Raw genomic sequence first — 23,166 nt, forward strand, 5'->3', positions numbered from 1 at the left:
TTAAGCGTATGAAAATTCATAGTCGATTTTACAGGTGATGTTTACAAGAATATTTTTTGTGAAAATTAATGGCAGTAATGTAACAAGTAAACAAACTTTTAGGGTACTCCAAAGTATATTATTTGGTGTCATGATGAGCCACAACAGTCGCCACATTTTCACTTGTTTTTCAATATGAATGCATGATTGTAGGCCATCCTTTTTGTAGTTGAACCTCTAAGGTCAAATACAATCTGTTCCAGGATACAGGTTACCTCAATTTATTTCTTTTTTTTAAGAATTTGTTCTCATTTTAATTACATTTATCTCACAGAATGATTGAATTAACCTATTAGGGGAATGCTACACACGTCATCACTGCTTGATGCTCGCTGATCTGAGGTCTGGCATGACCTCATGCACTGCAGCGCTTCCAACTGCGACTTCATACAAACGCTGACTGAATTAACTTCATTTTTTTAAACCATAAATGAATGTGGTTGCTGGATTTCAACTTGCATGCAGGACAAATCAGGAAGAAAATTGGATGTTTTTTTTTAAGGGAAGGCTGAAAGTTTTGTAACATTTCAACTAGCAAAGCCTTTTATGTGTGTGTATGTGTGTGTGTGTGTGTAGGCACATTGTGGTCATGTGAATGTGCTGCATCTCATCACATGATTGAGTCTTGACAGTCTCGTGGCGTAGGATTCCACAGTCTGGCAGCCTCCTCAAATCCAAATTGACCTACACACACACACACACACACACAGAATGGAATATGAAAATGCAATCCAAAAGAAACCCTTTTTCTGTGTCAAAAAATGAAGCAACTCAGTCAAACTCATGGATGAGACATCAAGTATAACTACTGCAGCACACTATTATATCTGCCTGATAAAGTGTATTTAATGGCAGTATAAATATATGATAAATATATATTGAGAGAGAAATATATACATTAATTTTGACCAAACATTTCACCTTTCAGTGGTCTGTTCTCTGCTTTTGACTTACATTTTTTTCAAATAGGTTTCTCAAGTGCCTCTTACAATGACAGAGCACGCATTGAATGTATTCATAGTGACACCCAGTGGTAAAAAGTAGAACTGCAGTAACATGACGTCACACGACGCTGTACGTAATCTTTTAATGAATGTTCAGTATATCGTGTTTTTTTCGGGTTAGCTTCATTTATGGCCGTTTTTTTTTAAATAATATCCAAATATTGTGTTGTTTTTGGAAAATATCCCAATGTCTGCATTTATCATTTAAAAAAGAAGTCTCTGTATTTGGGTTAAGTAAGTAAGAAGTCTTTTTCGTAATAATTCGTAAAGTAATAATCTTTTTCGACTCTCCCGTACATGTTTAGTACATATGCTGTATTGTGTGTTAGAAGGCGGTCATTGGACACGGATAACACACAGAATGGCCGCCAACAACATGCAACGCCTCAGAAGGATGACAAAAAAGCGCCCTAAGACACAAGCGCACCTCTTAAGTGTTGCTTTCATTTTGTAAAGTGTGAAAGTACTGTGGCGGCACCTGTAGGACCGCCCCTGGATGCTTCTCCAAAGACTAGCTGGCGGAAGCAGAGACAATTTAACTGCAATCACCTGTTATCTTCATCTGACAGACACACTCCATTACAAGGCGGAAAAATTGCTTTTCTCGCCACCAGCCATCACTGTTAAATTATCTTAATTGTGTCATGATTATGCCTCACAGCTCTGGTGAGAGCTTAATGCTGGAACACACACACACAGCCTATGAAGTGCACTTGTGCAGCGTTCAAGAGGAAGCCGGACATTTACAACATCAGCTACACAATCTAATGCAGGATTGTCACTGGTACCAATGTAGTAGTTAGCACTCATTGACAGCATTTCTAATACTGTGATCCTTTTCTTTCACCCAAAGGCCTTTGTTATAGTATTCTGTAGTATTTTTAAATGGGTCTCAAAAGTGTATTGTTCTAAATCTAGCTTTAATGCTAACACACTGTTTTGGTGTGTGTAGCTTTAATGCTAATGGGCAGTGTTTCTCTCCAAGAAGCGATTAGTCAGATTATAAACACTTCAACTTATACTAAAATACACTCCAACATGATAATGGCATATAATTTAACAAAGGGTGGGTCAGGAAAGTGCTAATGTTACACTTAGATTTGAACATCATGCTAGATTAGCATATACACTGAATAGAAACTTGATCAAACTTACAAGTCCCTTATGTGTAGCTGATGGATATATAGTTGGAACAGCTCAATTTATAAGATGTGCAGTGAAGCCTGTTTTTTTTTTTTTTAAACACACTAAAATGCTCACATTACACTCACATTTAACAGCATCGTCATGCTTAGTTAGCCTGTTCAATGTTGACTGCTTCCACGTCTGGAACTGACTGACTGACAGTTAGAAAAGCTACATTTTTAAGATTAGTGAAACCTGTTTTTTTTTTTTAAGCTAGTGTAAGTAAAAAATCCTGTAAAATAAAACTCCCCCCCCCAAAAAAAATAATATAAAATATACAAATATAAATAAGCACAGTGCTTATGTCAGTTCCAAAAAAATATTTTTATCCACTGAAACTTTTTTGCACAGATCCACGAGCGGTTAAGCAATTGTGTAAGAAATCTTGTTCAGGTTCAGCGATGAAAGAGCAAACGCATATCTTCAAATCAAAAAACGATCGGTCTGAACCAGAAACTACTAAAGTGTCATTGTCAACATGAACACCCCAAATCTGATAGTTTGAAGAGCTCAGTTTAAGATGTATAGCGAAACCTGTAGAGAAAAGAACGCTGCAGACGAGGGAGTTGTAAGTTAACGGCATCTTCAGCATCAGCATCTTCCCTGACCTCAAGCGGTGAGCATCACTCCCAAAAAGACACAGGTTGGTACACAAAGATTTTCCATTTTTATTGACATTTTTGGACGATTTCTTTTCCAGTGTCATCCTTAGTAACCGTTCACCGCAGTTGCATATCGTTGGATGAAAGCTAGGAGGATGTAAACAGCGGGGCCGGGCAGAAGCGCGACACGAGAGTGAGCATCTCGCCAAGCTAAATCTGCACGACTTTACTCTGCAGAGCAAGTAAAGACACCTTCCAGTTGTCCGTTTAAACGGCACCACCGCGTCACCTTGGCCTGATTTACATCCTCCTTGTTGTAAGGCTGATATTTCGAAACAAAAAAGGGGGGGTAGGGTCATTGCTATTCAAATAGAAAATGTGCCTACCAACTGGAAGACAAAGGGACTGGACACTGACCCCAAAGAGGATGAAGGACACCAGGCTTCAAGAGACGAGTTGGCACATGTCGTTTAAGCTCACATTTTCTTTTGTAACGTATTTCATTGTAAAAAAAAAAATTAACTTAGTGTGAGGTTTGAAGAGGTCTGGGACTAGTGTTTTTTGTCTTTATTTTTTTTTTTTGCATGATCTCCAAGCATCTGGCAGTTTCAGCGGGTGCTTGAAAGAACCTCCTTCCTAGTGATAACAATTATAAGGCGACAAGGTGAGCAGACCAAACCGCACTCCAGCAGCTACAAGCACTGTGCTTGACACGTGAAAGCACAATTTCCACTTTAAAAAGCAAGTGATGGGGCAGCAGGGTACTAATAGAGCGGCCCCTCCCCCCACCCCAAAGATTTCATAAGAAGGGCAGCTCTACAAAACACATGCTAACATTTAAATGCTTGTTCCTTTGAGCATTTAGATGTTTGTTTTTTTTAATGCCACTGACACTTTGAGGAAAAAAGGCATTTTCAAGTTGATGGATGAGTGACACTGAGAATTTTTAGGGTCAGTGGTCAGTCCGTAGGGAAGTGGGGGTGTCAAGAGGGGGCAAGGATGGGGAAGATTGTGTCGAGTTGAAGATGAAATGGAGCGCCGTCACTTAGAACCGCTTAGGTCCCCAAGGAGAGGCCTTGGCCGCCACCGGAGCCCCGAAGCTGGGGAAGTCCTCAGAGCTACTCATGTCCGGTGCCTGGCAGGGACATTTACAAACATGTTCACACCCAAGTGGGGAGGATGCTAAATGTTCAGTCCTGGATGGGGCGGTCTCACCTTCTCATTGCCCGTGGCCCAGGGAGCCTCCCTCACTACGAAGCCTTTGGATGGTCCACGCTGTTCATCCATGGATGAAGCACTGCCGCCGGAAGACCTCATGTATGCCTTTGCCTCGTTCTCCACAATGTCTGCCATCTAACAAGGGCAGCACGTTATCACACTTTTTTTTTTTTAAAGACCTGGTCTTACAAAAACAAAGCTTACGTATTCTTCTTCGAGGTTAAGCAGGTGGTCGATGGCTTCGTCCACAAGCTCAGGACGGCCCGTCACAGTCACAAGGTCAGGGTTTGCGGCTCCTGTCTGAGGAAACCTGAGATCAACCTGCAAACAAGACTGACTTTCAGCCATGTCTAAAAATGTCCGGTAAACTGAAAGCACAGTGAATGTAGAGGCTAAAAAAAGTCCATCAACATTGGCTGCATTCTGGTTCCAAGCAACTCAAAGGCCACGACCATCATGTAGGATAAGGATGGTATCCTTGAACATGTGAAAGGATCGGCTGTTATGAATGAGACAGTGATAAATAAACCGGTCGCTTCCTCCTCCCAATAAGGCTGGCTCTCCCACCCTTGCAACACCACTTCCAGTATGCCAGACAACCACAGGAATGTTAGAAAGTTGCACCCAAAACATTTTTTTGCATGCCCCCCTTCCTTAAACACCCACACATACCTTGAACTCATCCATGATCTTGCGGATGCCCTTGCCCTTAGCACCGATGATGCGCGCATGGACTCTGCTGTTCAAAGTGATGTCCTCGGAGATCATATCCTCCAGCTCGTCCACAAAGGCCTTGATGGCGTCACGTGCAGCTATGGCTTTGTGCTCATACCCTGTAATGGTAATCTGATCCTGTGGTGAGGGGAAAAAAAATCAATGCTAATCAACATTCCACAATAAGTGACACTGAGGAGAACAATGTATAATACCTGGTTTTCATCGTTCTTCTCTGGGAACTGGATGTTCACATCATGCTTGGTGCGGATGCCTGTAATAGTGGCGCCCTTGCGGCCGATGATTTTTGGGTGATATTTTGGGTCCACAGTGATGGTCAGTTTGAAGCTCCTGAGTGCCTGCAGAAGGGGAACCAGGCCACGCGGGGTTAAGATGTTTCTCACAGGCTTTGAGACCACCAACAATGAGCGTGTGGCGATACCAACCCTATCCTCCTGCTCGACCTGCAGCTCTTTGACGCGCTCCATCAGTCCTTCTCTGGCGCGCTCCAGATGATTGGCCAAGCCGGTGATGGCGATTTTATCAGACTGCTGCTCAGGAGCAGGCACTTGAATATTTACCTGGTGGAAAGGATGTCACAGATCAGTAGGCTTTAGAGGAGGAGGACTTTGTATTGTAAATTAAAAAACAAAAAAGGGGGTAAAAAAGTATATTTTCCCAATCCACAAGCAAACCTGCTGAGCAACATACCTCAAATTCATCCATCATCTTGCGAATTCCACTTCCTTTTTGTCCGATGATGTAACGATGAAGCTCAAAAGGCACTTCCACCTCTATAGTGACTGGAACCAAAGCCTGAGAAGGAGAGACTAAATTAGTGAAACTCAAAACACACACAAAGAGATTTTGGATTCAAACCTTCAGTGCTTCTGCAGCAGCCTCGCATCGCTCTTGGCGGCCAGAAATCACAATCACATCACACTTTTTCGGCGCGTTCGGATCAACGGCCTCCTTCACTTCACCGTTGGCTTCTCCGTTCTCCTGGATGACCTCTGCAGCTTCAAGAAGAAAGCAGAAAAAAAGCATCACATTTAAGCTCAATAGGCATCAATAGTCCAGTAGAACCTGCTTAGGTTCACATAGCTTATGTTGGCAACTTAAGTCCTAGTCCTGAAAAGTGCCAGCTTAAAGCCTAGGTCACAACTGGTTCTACAGGCTCCTACGGCCAGTCCACTTGCAAAAAAATGCATAGAGTATGTGAAGTGTTGATTTTCAAGCTGTAGAGGGTCTGCAGAGTGTCTTTGTCATGTCAAACTCAGGTGCTTACATTTTTTCAGATTGCAAGACAACGTTACGCCCTCTTAGTCTTTGTGCGTCGTCCATACAGCCAATGTGTGTCTTACAAAAATGTTAATTTCCCAGAATTCATGGTTCTGTATTTATCACAGCAAGTCTTTCGGGTCCTAAAGCAGCAAAACAGCCCAAGACCACCACCATATTTAACTGCTCCAAAAGGTCTTATGGATCATCAAGGTGTTTTCAGGCAAAATTGAGACAAGCCTTAAGGTTCTTTTTGTTCAGCAGTGGTTTTCCTCTTGCAACTCTGCCATGCAGATCTTTGCATGGCGTTTTGCCCAGTGTCTGTCTTTAGTGGAGTCATGAACACCGACCTGAACTGAGGCAAGTGAGGCCTGCAGTTCTTTAGATGGATCATTTTGTTTCGTTGGGCACTCCAGGGAAGGTTCACCACTGTTGCATGTTTTGGCCATTCTTGGAGTCGCTGGTGTCCCAAAGCTTTAGAAATGGCCTTATAACCTTTTCTTGACTAGTCATTTATTTATTTTTAAAGCTGCTAGACAAATTGAACTCTGGTGTGATAAAGCACTTTGACTAATATTTAAATTTGTTTGATGGTCTCAGCCATTTAAGTGTGACCAACATGCAAAAAAAGTAAGAAATCAGAAAGGAGGCAAATGCTTTCACACCACTGTACATGTACACTTCGTGAAAAATATGCATCTCTGCTTCATGATAGAGGTGAAAAAGCCTATTATGATGAACTGTGGTGAACAGTTTCAAGTCTTGTGAGCTCAAGCCAAGTCTTTTACCTTGAGGGTCCTCACGCTCTGGGAACTTTATATGTACATTGTGATCTCGGGTGATCTGCTGAATTTGCGAACCCTTGGGCCCCATGATGGAACGATGGAACTTCTGAGGAATTGTACACTCGATGGTCACTTGAGCATCCTAGAAAAACAAATACAGATGGAATTCTTTTAGCAATGTCTCAGGGAGGGGGAAGCACATTCCAAACCTACATGTGTGTATGCACTCACCAAGTCCTCAACAATCTCCTGCATGCGCTTCTTGGCTGCCTCCACACATTCTTTGGCTCCTTTGAGTGTGACCTTGTCGCTCTGCGTGCCCGTGCGAGGGAAGCTCACCATCACACCGGCGTACTCGTCTGCCAGGTCCCGCAGGACTTGGCCACGGCGAGCCACAAAGTGCCGATGGTGCTTGGGGTCCACGCTCATCGTGTCCTCGATGACGTTGTCCTGCAGGCGGGGAACAAACGTTAAACATCCGTACACAACACTTTTGTGTTGCCATGGCACGTGTGGACCCGTACCAAGCTCTTGATGAGCTCCTCCAGCTCCTTCTGAGCATCACGCACGGCCTCCTCGGTGCCGATGACAGTGATGAGCTCCTGATCTTTGTCCTCTGCCGTGGGGAAAATGATTCTGGCTCCAGTGCTGTCACGCACTTTACGGATGTTGCCGCCGCCTTTACCGATGAGGAACTTGTGATACTCTGGCTTGGCACGCAGCTCGGCTGTGTGGCTCTTAGTTTGCTAAGGAAATAATAAAAGGGATTTTAATAAAAATACAGCAGAACCCGTTTGAAGCGCCTGGAAAAATCGTGTCATATTGCAGGGGTCCACATTGTGGGGAATTTGAATCTGCATACAAACCTTCTCCTCTGCCAGGGCCAGAAGCTGCTGCTTGGCTTTCTCCACCTCCTCAACGGGGCCTCTTATAGTAACCTTATCGATTCCTGAGCCTTCGCTGGGGAAGTGGATGTGCACACCACCGCACTCCTCCATGATGGAGCGCACAAAGCGACCCTTTGACCCAATCAAGGAGTTGTGCAGCTTGGAAGGAATGGATACATCCAATTCTGTGATGTTTGCCTAAATACAAGAGATTCAACAAATAATGTTGGCGAGTGAGGCAATGATTGTGTGTGCACGCAAGAATCTTACCAGTTCTTTCTGGATCGCCAAAATTCTCACTCTTGCAGCCTCACAGTTTGCCTTCTTGCCTGTGATGATAATCATCTCAGAGTTGCTGTTCTCAGCAGGCAGGTCAATTTTAGTGTTGGTTTCCTCACGAATCTGCAAAGTTGTCAAAAGTGAGCATCGGTCCAAGCTGAATTTCAGTGCTTACATGTGGTTGATGTTTGCAGAATACACAACCTTCTTGATGTTTGAGCCACCTTTCCCAATGATGTTCCTGTGGAACTGCTTGAAGATGGGGACTGAGACGGAGTAGCTGTTCTCCACCTTTGCGGGGACACTCCAGGTTAGCGTGGCAACATGGAATCAGGACTAGTTTTTCCAATATGAGAGAGTGAACGTTGAGCTTGCAAGAGTTACCATCTCAGCCACAATCTTCTGCATGAACTTTGAACACTTTTCCACCTCAGTTCGCGGTCCCCTCAGCTGAACAATGTCACTCTTCTGAGCGGGGTCGGGGAAGTTAATGATGACCTAATAATACATATTTATAAAAGTGAGGAAAATGTACAAAGCAGAATTTTTTAATACGAGTGTCCAACTCACCTCTGGGAATTTGTCGCGTACTTCTTTAATCTTCTCCCCTTTTTGGCCAATGATGGCTCTATGAAAACGATGTTCGATGATCAGGTCCTTTGTACGCTCGTTCTCCTGCGAGGCGGTGTACATTAGAGTTACAGTCACGTTAGGGTCTTGTCAGGCAAAAAAATGGGATGTGCGCGAACCATGCGTGACGCAAGCTCAAGCAGCTCCTTCTTGGCCTCTTGGACGCCCTGGGGGTCCCCTTCGATGCGGATCAAGTTGCTCTTCTCGTGGTCAGGGGGGATGCGAACAGTCACCTTGTGCAGCTCCTTAATGCGGTTGACTAAACACCAAAATCAAATGACATGAATTAATATGAGTGAATTCCCAAAGTGGGATTCCTTATTTATAAATGCGAGATTTTCAGAGTCGGGGCATAGAAAACCTGTTCACGATCTTCTAAATGGGTATTTTCAACATTAGAACTCCCTAGATATGACATAACACCCCGTAGTCACCCTTACACTTGTTTTACCTAACATCGTAGGCACAATAAGTGAAAATTAAGATCTAAATAAGATTTGTGCTTGTGCACGTGGCTGAAATGTGTACCAGTGCCAAGTGACGTCGGTGGTTCAGAGAGTTTAACTTGCTCTGGGCTACGGCTAAAACAGTAGTTTGCGTTTATTGTGCCTGTTGTGAGATCATTCAAACACACGCTCTAACAGGCTGTGCTGGCGATCAAGTCTGGTGCTTGTGTGTCTCACCCAACATTAACATTACTGGCACCGGCACTGGTATTTGTGTTTTATTTATTTAATTTTGGCACTTTTATGATTGAAAAGGCTTCAATTAGGCAAACGTCACATTTGCTTAAAATATGCAAGTGTTTACCAATAGGCCGTATTCACCTTTGAAACCCTGATTTAATTACTGTATTTTTGAATGAGCATGATAGAGTAAAGCCACAAAATTGGAAGCATGAGGTGGTTAGGGATGAATGTATTTGCAGTGGACAGTAGAATACTTACTGTTAGCACCTGCCTTTCCTATCAGATGTCTGTGGAATTTGGGATCCACGCTGATCTCAGTGTAGTCCATGCGATTCGCCTGTTACGGCAAAGCAATATAAATACTGTCAATATAACTATTAGGTATAACTATAAATATAGAGCTGAGGTTCCACACTACTTTGGGGAACACGACTGACGGGTTTACTCACTAAATCTGTAACAATGGCTTCAATCTGACTGTGCACCATCTGCACATCTTTGGTGGGACCCTCCAGGGCGATTTTATCTTCTCCCTCTGTGAACTCAATGTGCACCTGGATACCAAACATATGACTTAACACAAAAATGTAAACACTTCTTCAAACCAGCATCCACTATTCAGCCTACCTTGGGCATTTGTTGTGTAATTTTGGCCAAGTTCTGCCCCTTCTTGCCAATGATGAATCGATGGAGCCAAGAAGGAGCTGTTACCGAGGAAACAGTGTAACTGTTTGCCTGCAAATACAAAACGTGCCTTTTGAGGAAAGAAAGAGAGTGACACACAAACACAAATTAGTCATGATTCGTTACCTTGGCATAAACTTCAGTGAGGGCCTGACCAAGGCGGTCAGGCTCCCCACGAAGGATGACAGTTTCTGAGCTGCTGTCAGAAGGTGGGATCTCAACTGAGACGCCAGTTCTATCCAGGATCTCCTGCAGGGTGTTTCCCTTGGGGCCAATCACATACTTATGCTGAGATTTCTTCACCTCCACGGCAATGGTGGTGGCGTTCTTCTTCTGCAAAGCACAAATAAAGCTGATCAGATGCTTTGCGCCACATCTGCACACATCCATGGGTAAGACTAGTGCCATAACATCTGCACACATTTGTGTGTAACAACAGCAGCAGGTTGTGCCAGTATTGTACCTGTAGTACTTTAAAACCTCTGTCCAAACGTTTACCATACTCCTGGAAAAATCAAGGGATGACGAACCACATGGATTTTACCAAAGATGTCAATTCAAGGGTTTTGTCATAACCTTACAATGTGTTCTACTAATTCCCAGCCTAATGTTCCTAAATTTGCAACTTCATTGTTTTGTTTCTCATAATTTAGAAAATAATAATAATAGTATTCATTAGTCTTAAAATTGAGGTTTTCCTAATATGACTTCATTCTCTTAAATTTATGACTAAAATGGCAATATTATGAATTCATTGTCCAAATACTTTGACCGTCATAAAATTTCAAATTTTTCTTAGTATTTACATTTTTTGCTTCTAAAAATTATGTTTTTCCCTAATACAATGATGTTCTTTGTTAAAATTATGCCCTCCACTGTACCATCCATCCATACATCCATCCCTCCACTGTACAATTACAACTTTTGCTGGAAAATTCTGACTATTATTGTAAAATTACTGCTGTTTTTTTCCCATTTTTGCTGGGGTATTTTTTTTTCTTTTCTCTTTCTCCTCTCTTTTTTTTCTTTAAAAACATTCAAGATTTATAGCCTGTCAGTACAAGTGTAGGCTAATAACACGGATCAGTGAAATCAGAACTTAAAGGTTTGTCTTACGTTGCAGATACATTTTTGAGCCAGTAGAACAATAGTCTTGTTGCCAGATGAAGGGCATTTCAACCACAAAACAAGCAATCATGAATCAGTCACTGGATGACATGTTCTCATCTATACACAATCATGCTTATTAACTAATGTACTTTATTGTAAGGTTAGAGTACATCACTGACATTAGGATATGTATACTGAAATGTTTTTTTTTTTTACACAGCCTCTGATATATGTGCATTGTAAGCTCAAAAGGTCTTTAAGATGACATCTCCGATGAGTGAACAGAATTAATGGTAGTACAGTAAAAATGCGGTTTGGTGTTTGTGACCCCTGTCTGCTTTAAATTGCATATGATTATTTTTAAAATGGTAGCTTAAATAGAAGCGGCTGCAGCTATAAAACCAGCAGAGGGGGCTGTGTCACAGATTCTCTTAATTTTCCCCCTTTCCTGACCTATAAATGTAGTTAGAATGTTGTTTTCTCATGTTAAACGATGCCAAAGTTTCAGATAATGAAGTTTGCGTATTTGGAAGTGAGCACTGAAAGAAGTTTGGGATGGCTCAAAACGCTCGGTTTTAGAAGGCGTGGTAAAACTGCCCTTTTGTGATGTCACAGAGGGCCTGGGGTGTATTTGTTGAATTGTATTTTTAGAATGTGCCAAAAAAAAAAAACAACAATATTGGACATAAAGCCTGCAAGCACTGCGTCGACCCAACCCATGTTTGTTGTTTTTAATTATGTACTTAATTACAAATATTATTGTTACGGTAATTAATTCGGGGACTAAAGATGGATATTAGCCACTCTTGTATACTGAACAAATCTACATCTTTAGTGGCGGCACACCAAAAATAAAAAATACAAATTCATACCTTGTCTTCGTAAACCTTCTTGATCATAGCCATAGCAAGGGCCACCTGCTCCTTCTCCCCAGTGATCACGATCTCGGTCTTGTTCACGCTTGGAGGGGGGATGTTAATGCGAGCGCCGGTCTCCTGCATCATCTCCCCAACTATTTTGTTGTAGGCACCGGTGATGAACGGGTGGTACACCTTGTCAATGTTCACCCTCTCAACGGCTCGCTTATCCTAAAATTAAAAAAATGTGCTCAATAATCTTGTCTGTGCAATAAAATAAACATAATACCTCTACTTCCTTGGAGATACTAGTATTCCAAGTACCTGCTCGGCAGAGATCAACAGGATCTCATGCTTTGCCTTCTCCAAGCCTTCCTTGGTTCCAGAGATCTTGATCTGGTTGCTGGGGTCATCGGGTCGGGGGATCTGGATTTTGGTGGCGGTCTTCAGCTCAAGCTCCTGCAGCTTCTCCCCATTTTTTCCTATGACAAAGCGATGGTGCTCCTTGGGGATGCCAACAGTAGCCGAGGCCTGGCAAGATATAAATATACATTAAAAAAATATATATTTGTTATCCACTGTAAAGACTGGAAATAGCTATTTCACAAATAGCTATTCACCTGAGTCTGCAGTCGGGACACAATCTCCTTGCGAGCCTTCATCACAGCGTCCAGCTTTCCAGACACCATGATGGAGAGGCCCTGATCTTTTGCCAAGGAGAGCTCCAGGTGGGCTCCGGTCTTGTGCATGATGTCCACACAAACCTTCGCTTGATCTCCTTCCCCAAACTGGTTGATGTCCTTGTACTTGCGCTCTTCCAGAGGAACATGGAAAACCTAGTTCCACAGGGAAGGAATTCCAGTTATAGAATATGATGACCACACAGGCTCTTTCATCATGTTGCCTAACTCCAAGTGCAACAGGGGCGGAGTCGGTCAAAATAAGTGAAAACATCTGCACAGGCGGACGTAGTGTTTCTTACGCAATCCTACCTACACTTGGTGGTCCCTGACGAGTGAGACGCCCATCCCCACATCAGATTTCAAAAACTGCCACAGTCCAAGCAGTCTAATCAGAAGCTGTAGTAATTCTAACCTTGATTAAATTTACTTGAGCTTTGTCAGATCAAAACACAATTACGGCAGAAGACCTTAAAATGTGATATTAGCTTCCACTTCACTACATCCTGAATCTGTACTCGAAGCATCATAGGAGGTGTACTTCTTCCAGCCAATAATAATCTGCAGGGTTCAAAGAGTGTATCGTCTTCAATATATTACTTAAAATCGTTTAAGTTTAAAAACACTTCTCATTTTTATAAAAAGGTGTGGTGGCTTTTATTGGAGTAATGCACCGCCACCATCAGTTACATGTAGCATAAACCCTGGTTTTATAATCCAGAAGTCACCATAATTTCAACTGTTTTCCTCTTTAAAGAAAGCACTTTTGAAATTTGGCAACGCTTAAATTCAAACAATGCCTCTTCACTGAGTCACTGCAATGTGCATGGCAGGCCTGTAGTTGGCGATGTCACTGTGTACCGTTTCGACATGTGCAAGTCATGCCACTCAGTAGCATGAACTTGTGTCTCAGAATTTACAGGCGCCGATTTTCTGTTTATACAGAAACAATAATACAGTTCCACTTTAAACCAGTTTTCCAAGGTTTCTGTTTTGGGACACAAATGGTAAATAGTCAAAAGGCGCTCATACCTGGGTGATGACAGAAGACTTCAGAGGACGAATTTTGGAAGCCCAGGCGCTAGCAGTCTCCTGGGTGCCTTCACTTGTGGCCGCCTTCTCAGGTAGAGGTGGGAAGGCATCCTTGTAGGTGGGAAGGGCATCCTCCTCCTCTCCTGCACTGGCTCCAGTCCCAGCAGCTGATTAAAAGACAAGGCAGGGCTCGGCCTAGTTCTTCAGTTTTGACATCACCTTTCCAAAAAACAAGTACTCACCACCACCCTGCTCGGGCAAGAGCCCAATGCGGTGCTCATTGAAGCTTTCCTGCGTAAGTACAGCGACTGAGCTCATGGTCAAAATCCCACGCTAAACACAGAGTCCGAGTGTGCCACTGAAAGGAAAACATGCATACAAACGCATTACCTGATTTGGCATGACTACTGCTATAAATTAGCGTTAGTCAAAGAGAGTGGGTGTTAAAGGGAACCGTGTTGTCCTTCACATGTCGAGCGTAGCAAAGACATATCGAGATTGGACTTTGTGATTTTTTTCCCTCCATTATCTAATCTGGCTTTATCAAATGTCACAAGGGACTCACAGCTCGGGAGTCGAAGGTTTCACGACCTTCGTGTTCACAATGTTAAAACACTGAGGATCCTTCACCTTCTTGGCATGCGTACACAATCACGTAATCACCGACACGCACACCAGCTGGTTGTACCGTTATCGCTACTCCAAACTAGTTACAGTTCAAACTTTCACAACAGCCAGCAATTGAAAGACTACCAAATATTCCACCAAGTTAAATAAAGACGTGCCATGCTTGTAAAATTACTGCAAATTTTTGGTGTTGATTTCTTTCCTTTAATGAAAAAACAGCCGTGGGCCACAAATGCCCCCCCAGGTCCCACTTTAGACACCACTGGTTTAATAAATGAAGAAGGTCCTTAACTTAGTTCTGTTGTGATTTGGCACTATATAAATACAAACCAAATGAACTTGACCTTCAGGGTGTGGGGGTGTGGATGGTTTTCTTCACCAGTGAAGCTCCAGTCTTTTGGGGGGATCTTTTTTGGTAAAGGAATTCAAACAGGAGCGAAGAAAGATGGTTTTAACCCCCAACAATTCTCCAAAAAGCATAGAAAGACTCCAAACCGGAATGTCATGAAGAACTGGTTGGTCAGAGACGTTTGCCTACTTCAGCTTTCAGTCATGGGTACATACGACTAATCACACCCACAATCCTAACCCCCGTATATATTTTAGAAACCCCTTTGGATGGCCTGTTCCACTCCATGAACAAAGGCGCTAGCCAACACTCATGACTTGAGTACAACCGACAGCACGTTTCATGAACTTAGCACATGTACGAAGATATGTTTGGATGTCATAAAGGACACACTAGAGGTAATCTCGATGTATATAGTCTTTGGATGTTTATACAAAACAGCATGGAAAGCTATGACGGCTCCAGTCCATGTCTGGCTTGACATTTTTGTGGTGACAGAAAGTGCAAAACATGTAGAAGAACCAGAAGAACAATTAGGTCATCATTATTTACTTCTAATGGGATGTCTGCCAGAGAATAAAATGTCATAGGAAGGATCACCGTTGCCAACTTAGCCGCTACAGATACTTCAGATTCAACATTTTTGAAAGCCTTATATTTGTATTTTGGTTCATTTAGCCATTTTTGTGCTTGGAAATGCTTAATTTAAGCAGGAAATGTGTAAAATTCACTTAATATGCATATCTTTGGCCAATAATAGGCCATATTCAACCACAATACAGCATGATTTATCAGATATTTCTGAAGAACTGAGTGAAGCCGCAAAATTTGAAGCACAAAGTAGTGAGGGATTACTGTAATGAAGGACAATGAAGGCAGGGAAAAAATCTATTTCTATACTTGGTCATGCAAGTGTAAAAACAAGTTAACCAATGGTAATAGTAAGTGGTAAAAACTCACCAGCTAAATGGTCAGTTACCAGATAATCCGTCCTGTAAAGTTGCAAGTTCCCGTCAGCCTGCCAGCTTTTGCCTTTGGAGCAAAGACAACAAGAGCAAACAGATTAGGATTGTCTACAAAGAGATTCAAGTCTGAAAAGTACTAATAAATCCATCAAAAAGTTAAAGGGGACCCATTTGTGCTCATTTTTTACCCTTTATCAAAAAATGTGATTTACTCAATTGTAACATGATGCATATTCAAATGAAATTAAACCATTGCCATTTGTATCAAGTTGTGGACTCCTGTAGAGCAACTACATGCAATAACCCGCACAGAAAACTTTCTAGATCTTCCAAAACCTGCACCTATTCCAGCTGTAAATCCTTGGATTTGTGCTTCCTGCCAAAACGGTCCGTTTTAATTTAATTCACCCATGGCCCACCTCCGGACACACCCACTCAACTGTGATTGGTCACACGGCAAAAAGTGCTTCCGAACTATGAACAAACCCCACTTTCTAATAGGGGGATAGGAGCTGATAAATTAATAAAGTCTTTGGAGAGCTAATTGAAAAGTGTTTAGGAGCTACTGGTAGCTTCTGATCTACTGGCTGGAGACCCCTGGCTGACCGTGTATAAACTCAGAGTGGTAACAGAGCACTGCTGGTGTGGCAGAGCTCAGGCAAAGCGGAGCGTATGGCAACCACGCCTGCCCGAACGATAGCACTCATTGTCGGACACACTTTGTCAGAGGCACTGTTGGTGCTGTGGAGCTCAAAAGCCGGACGTGAGGGCGCCACGTGGACGTACAGCATGTCAGACATTAATGCACCTTTCCCAGGGAGAGCGGGCTGCTTCTCGCTCCAACAACAGTTTGTCACGTTCATGTTCACAAAAACAGTCCTGTGTCAAATGCCGTTAACAGATTAAAATGTTTCTCTTGCTGGGAATCACCAAATACAAATTCTGCCTGAGCTTGTTTTGTAGCAGAGCAGCAGAGCTTGGGGAAGGGGGGGAAGAAGAGCTTAGGGGAGGGCAGATAGTTCATTCGGCTTACAGTCACGCTCATATAAGGAAATCCGCCCCTCTGTGACATCACAAAGGAGAAGTTTTACCACAAATGGTGAGAACATGAACAGTATTGACCCTTCCCAGGAGTGGCTGGCCTACCAAAATGATCAAGAGCGCAGCGCCGACTCATCCAATAGGTCACAAAAGACCTGCATCCAAAAGAATTACAGGCCTCGCTTGCCTCAGGTCAGTGTTCATGACTCCACCATAAGAAAGACACTGGGAATAAAATGGCCTGCATGGCAGGGTTCCAAGACCAAAACCATTGCTAAAGAAAAACATTAAGACCTTTGTGAATACTTGAACTTTTTGAAAGGTGTGTGTCCCATTACATCTGGTGTAAAAGTAACGCGGTTCAGAAAAAAGATCATATGAACAGTAAAATACGGTGGTGGTGGTGGTGTGATGGTCTGGGGCTGTTTTGCTGCTTCAAGACCTTGCTGTGATAAATGGAACCATGAATATTGCAGTCTACCAAAAAATCCTCAAGGAGAATGTCCGGCAATCTGTTGGTGACCTCATACTGAAACTAACTTGGGTTCTGAAGCAGGACAGTGATCCAAAACACACCAGGTCCACCTCTGAACAGCTGAAGAACAACAAAATGAAAACTTTGGAGTGGTCTAGTCCTATTAGATGCTGTGGCAAGAGCTTAAAAAGGTGCTTAACTGAAAAAACCTCCAATGTGGCTGAATGACAATAATTTTGCAAAGATGAGTGTGTCAAAATTCCTCCACAGCACTGTAAGAGACTCATTGCAAGTTATCACAAACGCTTGATTGCAGTTGCTGCTAAGGGTGGCCCAAGCAGTTATTAGCTTTAGGGGGCAATCACTTTTTCCTACCATTATTTTATAGGACTTAAAAATTATAGTTTTGATTGATCTTTGTTCTCTTTCCAATAAAGATATTTCAAAATAGTACATTATAGAACTGTAGTTATAATACTGTGAAACCATTATATTTTTGCCCAAAGTTATCCTACCATCAGTATCTCATGCCAGCCCATGCCTGGGTGGAATGTTGCGAGAATAATATGTATTATATGCGTTATACACAAAAAAAATTGTCATATTGCAAGGAAAAACATTGTATAATCAAGACAGGAAAAGTGCATCATGTTGAGAGAACAGCATAATTATTCCATCATTATGAATAGGGTATAATCGGAAACAAGTGTGTGCAATTACATCTTTATTCAAGTCTTTTTCCCCTTTATTGTCGTATTACAACACTATGAATATTACTGTAACATTTGTGTGGGGTTAAAGACAATAAATATGCAGCAGTATTTTATTTTGAGACATGACGTTGGTACCAAAAAAGTTTAGATTTTGAGTTGTGCTGGTAAGGGTTTGCTTAAAAAAAAAAGCTTGATGGTTTAGCCCCTCAACATGTATGGTTTGGTTAGCTGCACCGCGACTGCCTTTAGGATACAACACTATAAAGATTACTATAAAAGATCCTAATCCCAGATTAGGGATTTAAATAGACAGTCAGTGTGGACGCTAGCTAAAACTGACAGCTTCAATCCACACTCAATGCTAGTTAGCTAGCTAACAACGAGCTAGACACATCGTGACAAAACTACATACACGATTCTACTCACTAATGGGGACGTTGATATGTCAGCAGCTAACCATCAATTACTTAAAAGTGTGATTATATGATACGACCTTGGACGTCTTGTTCGCAAATCCGGTTAGCTCGTTAGCAAAGTTGCTACAAACTTTGTCTTGAGGAGCTCTGGAGTGACACGTAGCTGACTCGGCTAAAGCTAGCTCAGCCGCTGCGACACAACTTCAGAGAACATTAAAGACGCGGCATGACAACAGCCAGAAAATATGTCGTCATGTGAAATGTCAAAATAACTTCGTAGCATTTTATCAAACGAGGTTCATATTTTAAAAGTCTTACAAACGAGCCGCCTAGGTTGCCACGGTTGTTAAAAAAGTATAAGTTAACTTAGCATTAGCTCGTTAGCCGCTAGCTGGCTAAGTCCACGTAGGCATACATTTCCGTGCGGTACAGACACCAAGTCAGGCCAGAACACACGCCGACAAAAGTGTCACCTCAACACGTAACATTCCAGCCTGAATGCGTGACCTCAGCAAATGTCCAAAGACTGCCATGTTGTCACGACGCCAAAGAAACATATGTGCAACACGACTTACTTCTGTTTTATGTTCTCGTCTGCCCAGAAGGTGCAGAAGCAACGATGAAATTCCACTGGCGAGAAGGTGGGAGTGACGCCTGACGCGTATATACCAGCACCGTCCTCCAATCCTCGCCGCCGACGTCACGCCAGAGTCCGGTTACACGCCAGTCATCCTTCCAGCTCCTGGCTCCACTCTCCAGTCAAAAGTCCTGCTAACATTGCAAAAAAACACACACTAAATCCAAATTTAAAGTTCAAAACGTGTGCGGATGAAGAGGAGCAAAAATCAGCAAGGTTACGGCAGGTTTTGTTTCATATTTACATAAATACCTCAAAACTCAACATGGTTCATATCATTTTTGTAAGTACTTGAATCATTCATTCATTCAGTTTCTCCCGCTTATCCCCACGAGGGGGGTGCTGGAGCCTATCCCAGCTCTCTTCGGGCAAGAGGCAGGGTACACCCTGGACTGGTTGCCAGCCAATCACAGGTACTTGAATCATTCATTGCTTATTTTATTTTCTAATTATTTTTGCAAGGTGAATTAATGTTTAGAAATTAACTTAATATGAACAAGTACAGTATTACAGCCACAAAAGTAACCATTATGTTACATTAATACCTCCAAACTGAACATTATTATTGTAATTTTTGCAAGTTCTTGATTATTTTAAGACTTATTGTGTGTTAATCACAAGAATTGTATTACTTTATTTTCATTCACATTATACCCAGTGAATTTTTAACAAATACACATACTACAGTCCCTATCATAAACATTAATGACTAATACCATTAATTCCGCCAATGCCTCCAAACTGAACAGTATTGGAATCATTTATTACTTATTGTGTCTTTGTTTATTTTTTGTTCATTTGTATTTATATTTGATTCAGATACCATAACAAGGTAAATTATTTTTTTATTCATTTATTTTTAACTTTTTAGCTCCATAATATGAAATCCCGTAAACGCCAGCTTGAGAGACTGTACAAGAAATCTGGCCTAACTGTCCATCTCCAAGCTTACACAGACTTTCTACAGCAATATAAAGATGTCTTAAACACTGCCCGGTCACAATACTACTCCAATCTCATTACATCTAGTTCCAACAACCTTAAATCCCTTTTTTCAACAATCAACACACTGCTAAAGCCAAATGACAACTCTTCCTCATCCTTCACTGCCACCAAATGGAACAACTTCTTAACCTACTTCCAGTCCAAAATTACCAAAATATACAGCTCCCTAAATCCCATCTCGGCTCACTCGCTGCCCCCCGACCCTCCGCTATCTGGCTCCACCCAACGACTCTCCAAATTCACACCTATCTCACCCGTGCAACTCACTGAAATACTAACCGGTATAAAGACTCCAACATGCTCCCTGGATCCTATACCTTCTTCATTCATTAAACCCTGTCTCCACATCATCTCCCCGCTGATCACAAGTACCATTAACTCCTCCCTTATCACTGGATCCGTCCCACAGTCTCTCAAGCTGGCGGCAATCACCCCCACACTCAAAAAGTCTGGTCTCGATCCCAATAACCTCTCCAATTTCCGTCCCATATCCAACCTTCCCTTTCTGTCCAAAATCCTTGAACGTGTCATAGCTGCTCAACTTCAAACTCACCTCAACTTCAACAGCCTGTTTGAATCCTTCCAGTCCGGTTTCCGTCCCAAACACAGTACTGAAACAGCTCTTCTTAAAATCACCAATGATCTTCTTCTCTCCTCCGACTCCGGCCATCTTACCATCCTGATCCTCCTAGACCTCACCGCAGCCTTTGACACCATTAGCCATTCTATCCTCCTGTCCCGCCTCAAAATCAGCCTCAATATCACTGATTCTGCTCTGTCCTGGCTCCAATCATACCTCACCAATCGTCAACAGTTTGTGCACATAAATAGCTGCTCCTCCTCCATAGCCCCTTTACCTCAAGGTGTTCCCCAAGGTTTGGTGCTTGGTCCTCTTCTCTTCATCCTCTACATCCTTCCACTTGGCAATATCATCCGTCAACATGGCCTCAATTTCCACAGCTACGCCGATGATATTCAACTATACATTTTTACTACCTCCATCAACTCCAACATCTACTCCACCCTCACCAACTGCTAAGCTGATATCAAAACTTGAATGGAACAAAATTTTCTTAAACTTAATAGTGACAAAACAGATATTATCATCATCGGTCCCAAAATCATCACAACACCCACCCATAACTTCTATCTTCAATTTGACAGCGCCACCCTCACTCCAGCCCCGCTCATCCGCAACTTTGGTATCCTCCTGGACTCCACCCTTTCATTTGAACCCCAAATCAACAAATTAACCCAGACTGCATTCTTCCACCTTAAGAACATAGCCCGACTCTGTCCATCACTTACATTTTCTGCCGCTGAATCCCTGATCCATGCATTCATAACAACCAGAATTGACTACTGCAACAGTATTCTCTACGGTACACCTTCCAAAACCCTCAACAAACTACAATATATTCAGAACTCCACTGCCCGCCTCCTTACCTCCACCCGCTCCCATGAACACATTACCCCTGTCCTCCAAAACCTCCACTGGCTTCCCGTTCCCCAACGCATTCACTTCAAATTTTTTCTCATAACCTCCAAAGCCCTCCACAATCTGACCCCCCCCCCATATCTCACAGACCTCCTCCACACAATCCCCCGCGTCCCCTTTGTTCCTCAGACTCCAACCTCCTGGCACTCCCCTGTAAGACCAAGCTCCGAACCTGGTGAGATAGAGGCTTCTCCATCTCTGCCCCCACCCTCTGGAACTGTTTGCCCCATTCACTCCGTGCTTGCCCTGACCTTCCCAGTTTCAAAAAACAACTAAAAACCCACCTCTTTAAATCTGTTTTTAATGTCTAACTTTTTATATCTGACTGTTGTGCCCCGCTTTTACTCATGTTTTAACTGTGTATTTAACGAATGAATGTTGTATTTTGGTGTGTCTTCTACCGTTTACTTGCTTTTATTCAACTCCTCTTCTGTAAATTGTCTTTGAGTATTTTGAAAAGCGCTATACAAATAAAATGTATTATTATTATTATTAAAATATGCCAAAAAATAAAATAAAATATGCCATAGACATAACGTATTGTCATACAGGTCATACAGAGTAATGATGCGCATCACATTTACTTATTCAACCAGTGTTTTGTTTTACATTTTTGTGGAAAGTACCTCAAATATTTTAGCATGCTTTTCTTGTCTCCCAGACTGCAGGCGTCCTCTTTCTGACTCGCAGAGGGCAGCGGGAAGAGGCTGGCGGAGAGGGAAAAAAAGGTGAGATGCCTAAACCTCTGCCAAAAAGAATGCAGTAAAGGTCACAGAGTGTACTGTGAATGTACAACTTGGCTGTGTAAAGAGTAAGTGTGCCTATTTTAAATCACTGTGGAGAAAGCGTTGCTAATGTTATGGCTTAAATGATGCCATAGTAGTCATCTGATGCATCACCGCAAATAACATCTTTTTCACATTTACAAAAAACATGTCATTTTTTTCTGTTTTCCTTGTGTTCCATGTTGTTTTATTTTAAGAATATGCCGATAATAAACCAGCTCCTGGGGCAGACTTTGGACACCCCTGACCCATAGATAACGTCATCACTTACACATGAAGGCCTCATTAAGTATATAACTATAGTATCTATCTATATTGTTGCCTGTATAAATAGCTCACAAATAAATTCTGATTATAATAAATACATGAATAAACAAATTTAAAAATTAAGGGAAACGCAGTCAATGATCTCAGTGATATTTATTTAACTAATAAACGTATTTTATTTACTTGGATTAGAGCATTTGTCCACCCTCAGTTCATATAGTACATTCAACACCACTAGGGGGCGTTGCTTTACAAGGAGTGATCTTTTTCACGCTTGTCTTGAGCAGTTTAACTGCAGACTGAACTGTCATTTAGGTGCAGCATAATAACTGTGCGTATTCTAAAATTAAACTGGACGGGAGCCATAAAGCGTTAAAACAGAAGTTGTTTTCTGGGAATCGTGTCTAAATATGTCCTCGCGTGGTTACGGTAAAACCTGTTGCATGGCACCGGAGGGGGTCGAACTTTAACCCAGATTTTAACCCAGATAAATTAATAACGACATGACCGGTTTGTTTGCAGTGTCCAATCCAGGCGACCATGAATGTTTGACAAAAAAGTAAATTCCACCGTGTTAATAGTGAGCCACATGGTTTGGAAGGACAGCAACATGTAATCCTGTCATCATCCATCAGGGCTAATTTGAGCCGAGTGGGAGCTCAATTTTAGCTAGCCAGAGCTGCAACACGACGCCACATATGCAGCCAATCAG

General features: G+C 42.3%; 1 protein-coding gene across 4 annotated transcripts; it reads right to left on the minus strand.

Annotated features, from left to right (window-relative positions):
- Window positions 1-2,876: 2,876 nt before the first annotated feature.
- hdlbpa (high density lipoprotein binding protein a) lies at window positions 2,877-19,001 on the minus strand. Of its 4 annotated transcripts, none has more exons than XM_058072807.2 (28): window positions 18,838-19,001; window positions 15,613-15,684; window positions 13,919-14,034; window positions 13,677-13,843; window positions 12,585-12,800; window positions 12,289-12,495; window positions 11,980-12,195; window positions 10,124-10,330; window positions 9,941-10,048; window positions 9,763-9,867; window positions 9,572-9,650; window positions 8,744-8,883; window positions 8,565-8,669; window positions 8,379-8,492; window positions 8,199-8,285; window positions 7,986-8,117; window positions 7,695-7,913; window positions 7,353-7,574; window positions 7,060-7,278; window positions 6,832-6,970; window positions 5,642-5,775; window positions 5,474-5,578; window positions 5,209-5,343; window positions 4,978-5,121; window positions 4,721-4,900; window positions 4,253-4,369; window positions 4,046-4,183; window positions 2,877-3,965 (listed from the first exon to the last, which is right to left on the minus strand). In XM_058072807.2, the coding sequence occupies exons 3-28, from the start codon at window positions 13,992-13,994 to the stop codon at window positions 3,876-3,878; spliced, it is 3,801 nt and encodes a 1,266-aa protein (XP_057928790.2). In that variant the 5' UTR covers window positions 13,995-14,034; window positions 15,613-15,684; window positions 18,838-19,001; the 3' UTR covers window positions 2,877-3,875. The 4 variants fall into 4 exon arrangements, with proteins under 4 accessions (XP_057928790.2, XP_057928787.2, XP_057928789.2 ...); XM_058072804.2 differs by having other exon boundaries at window positions 5,642-5,781; XM_058072806.2 differs by lacking the exon at window positions 18,838-19,001 and adding an exon at window positions 18,736-18,791 and having other exon boundaries at window positions 5,642-5,781.
- Window positions 19,002-23,166: the final 4,165 nt, after the last annotated feature.

Source organism: Doryrhamphus excisus, linkage group LG4, assembly GCF_037039965.1.
Source record: "Doryrhamphus excisus strain RoL-2023G ecotype Guam linkage group LG4, RoL_Dexc_Guam_v1.1, whole genome shotgun sequence".
Classification (NCBI taxonomy): Eukaryota; Metazoa; Chordata; class Actinopteri; order Syngnathiformes; family Syngnathidae; genus Doryrhamphus; species Doryrhamphus excisus.

Coding starts and splice junctions, on each gene's coding strand:
- hdlbpa (XM_058072804.2), bottom strand. CDS start 13,994: ATGAGCTCAGTCGCTGTACTTACGCAGGAAAGCTTCAATGAGCACCGC. Junction 7,575..7,694: donor TGGCCCTGGCAGAGGAGAAG/GTTTGTATGCAG, acceptor TTATTTCCTTAG/CAAACTAAGAGCCACACAGC. Junction 5,344..5,473: donor AGATGATGGATGAATTTGAG/GTATGTTGCTCA, acceptor CCTTTCCACCAG/GTAAATATTCAAGTGCCTGC.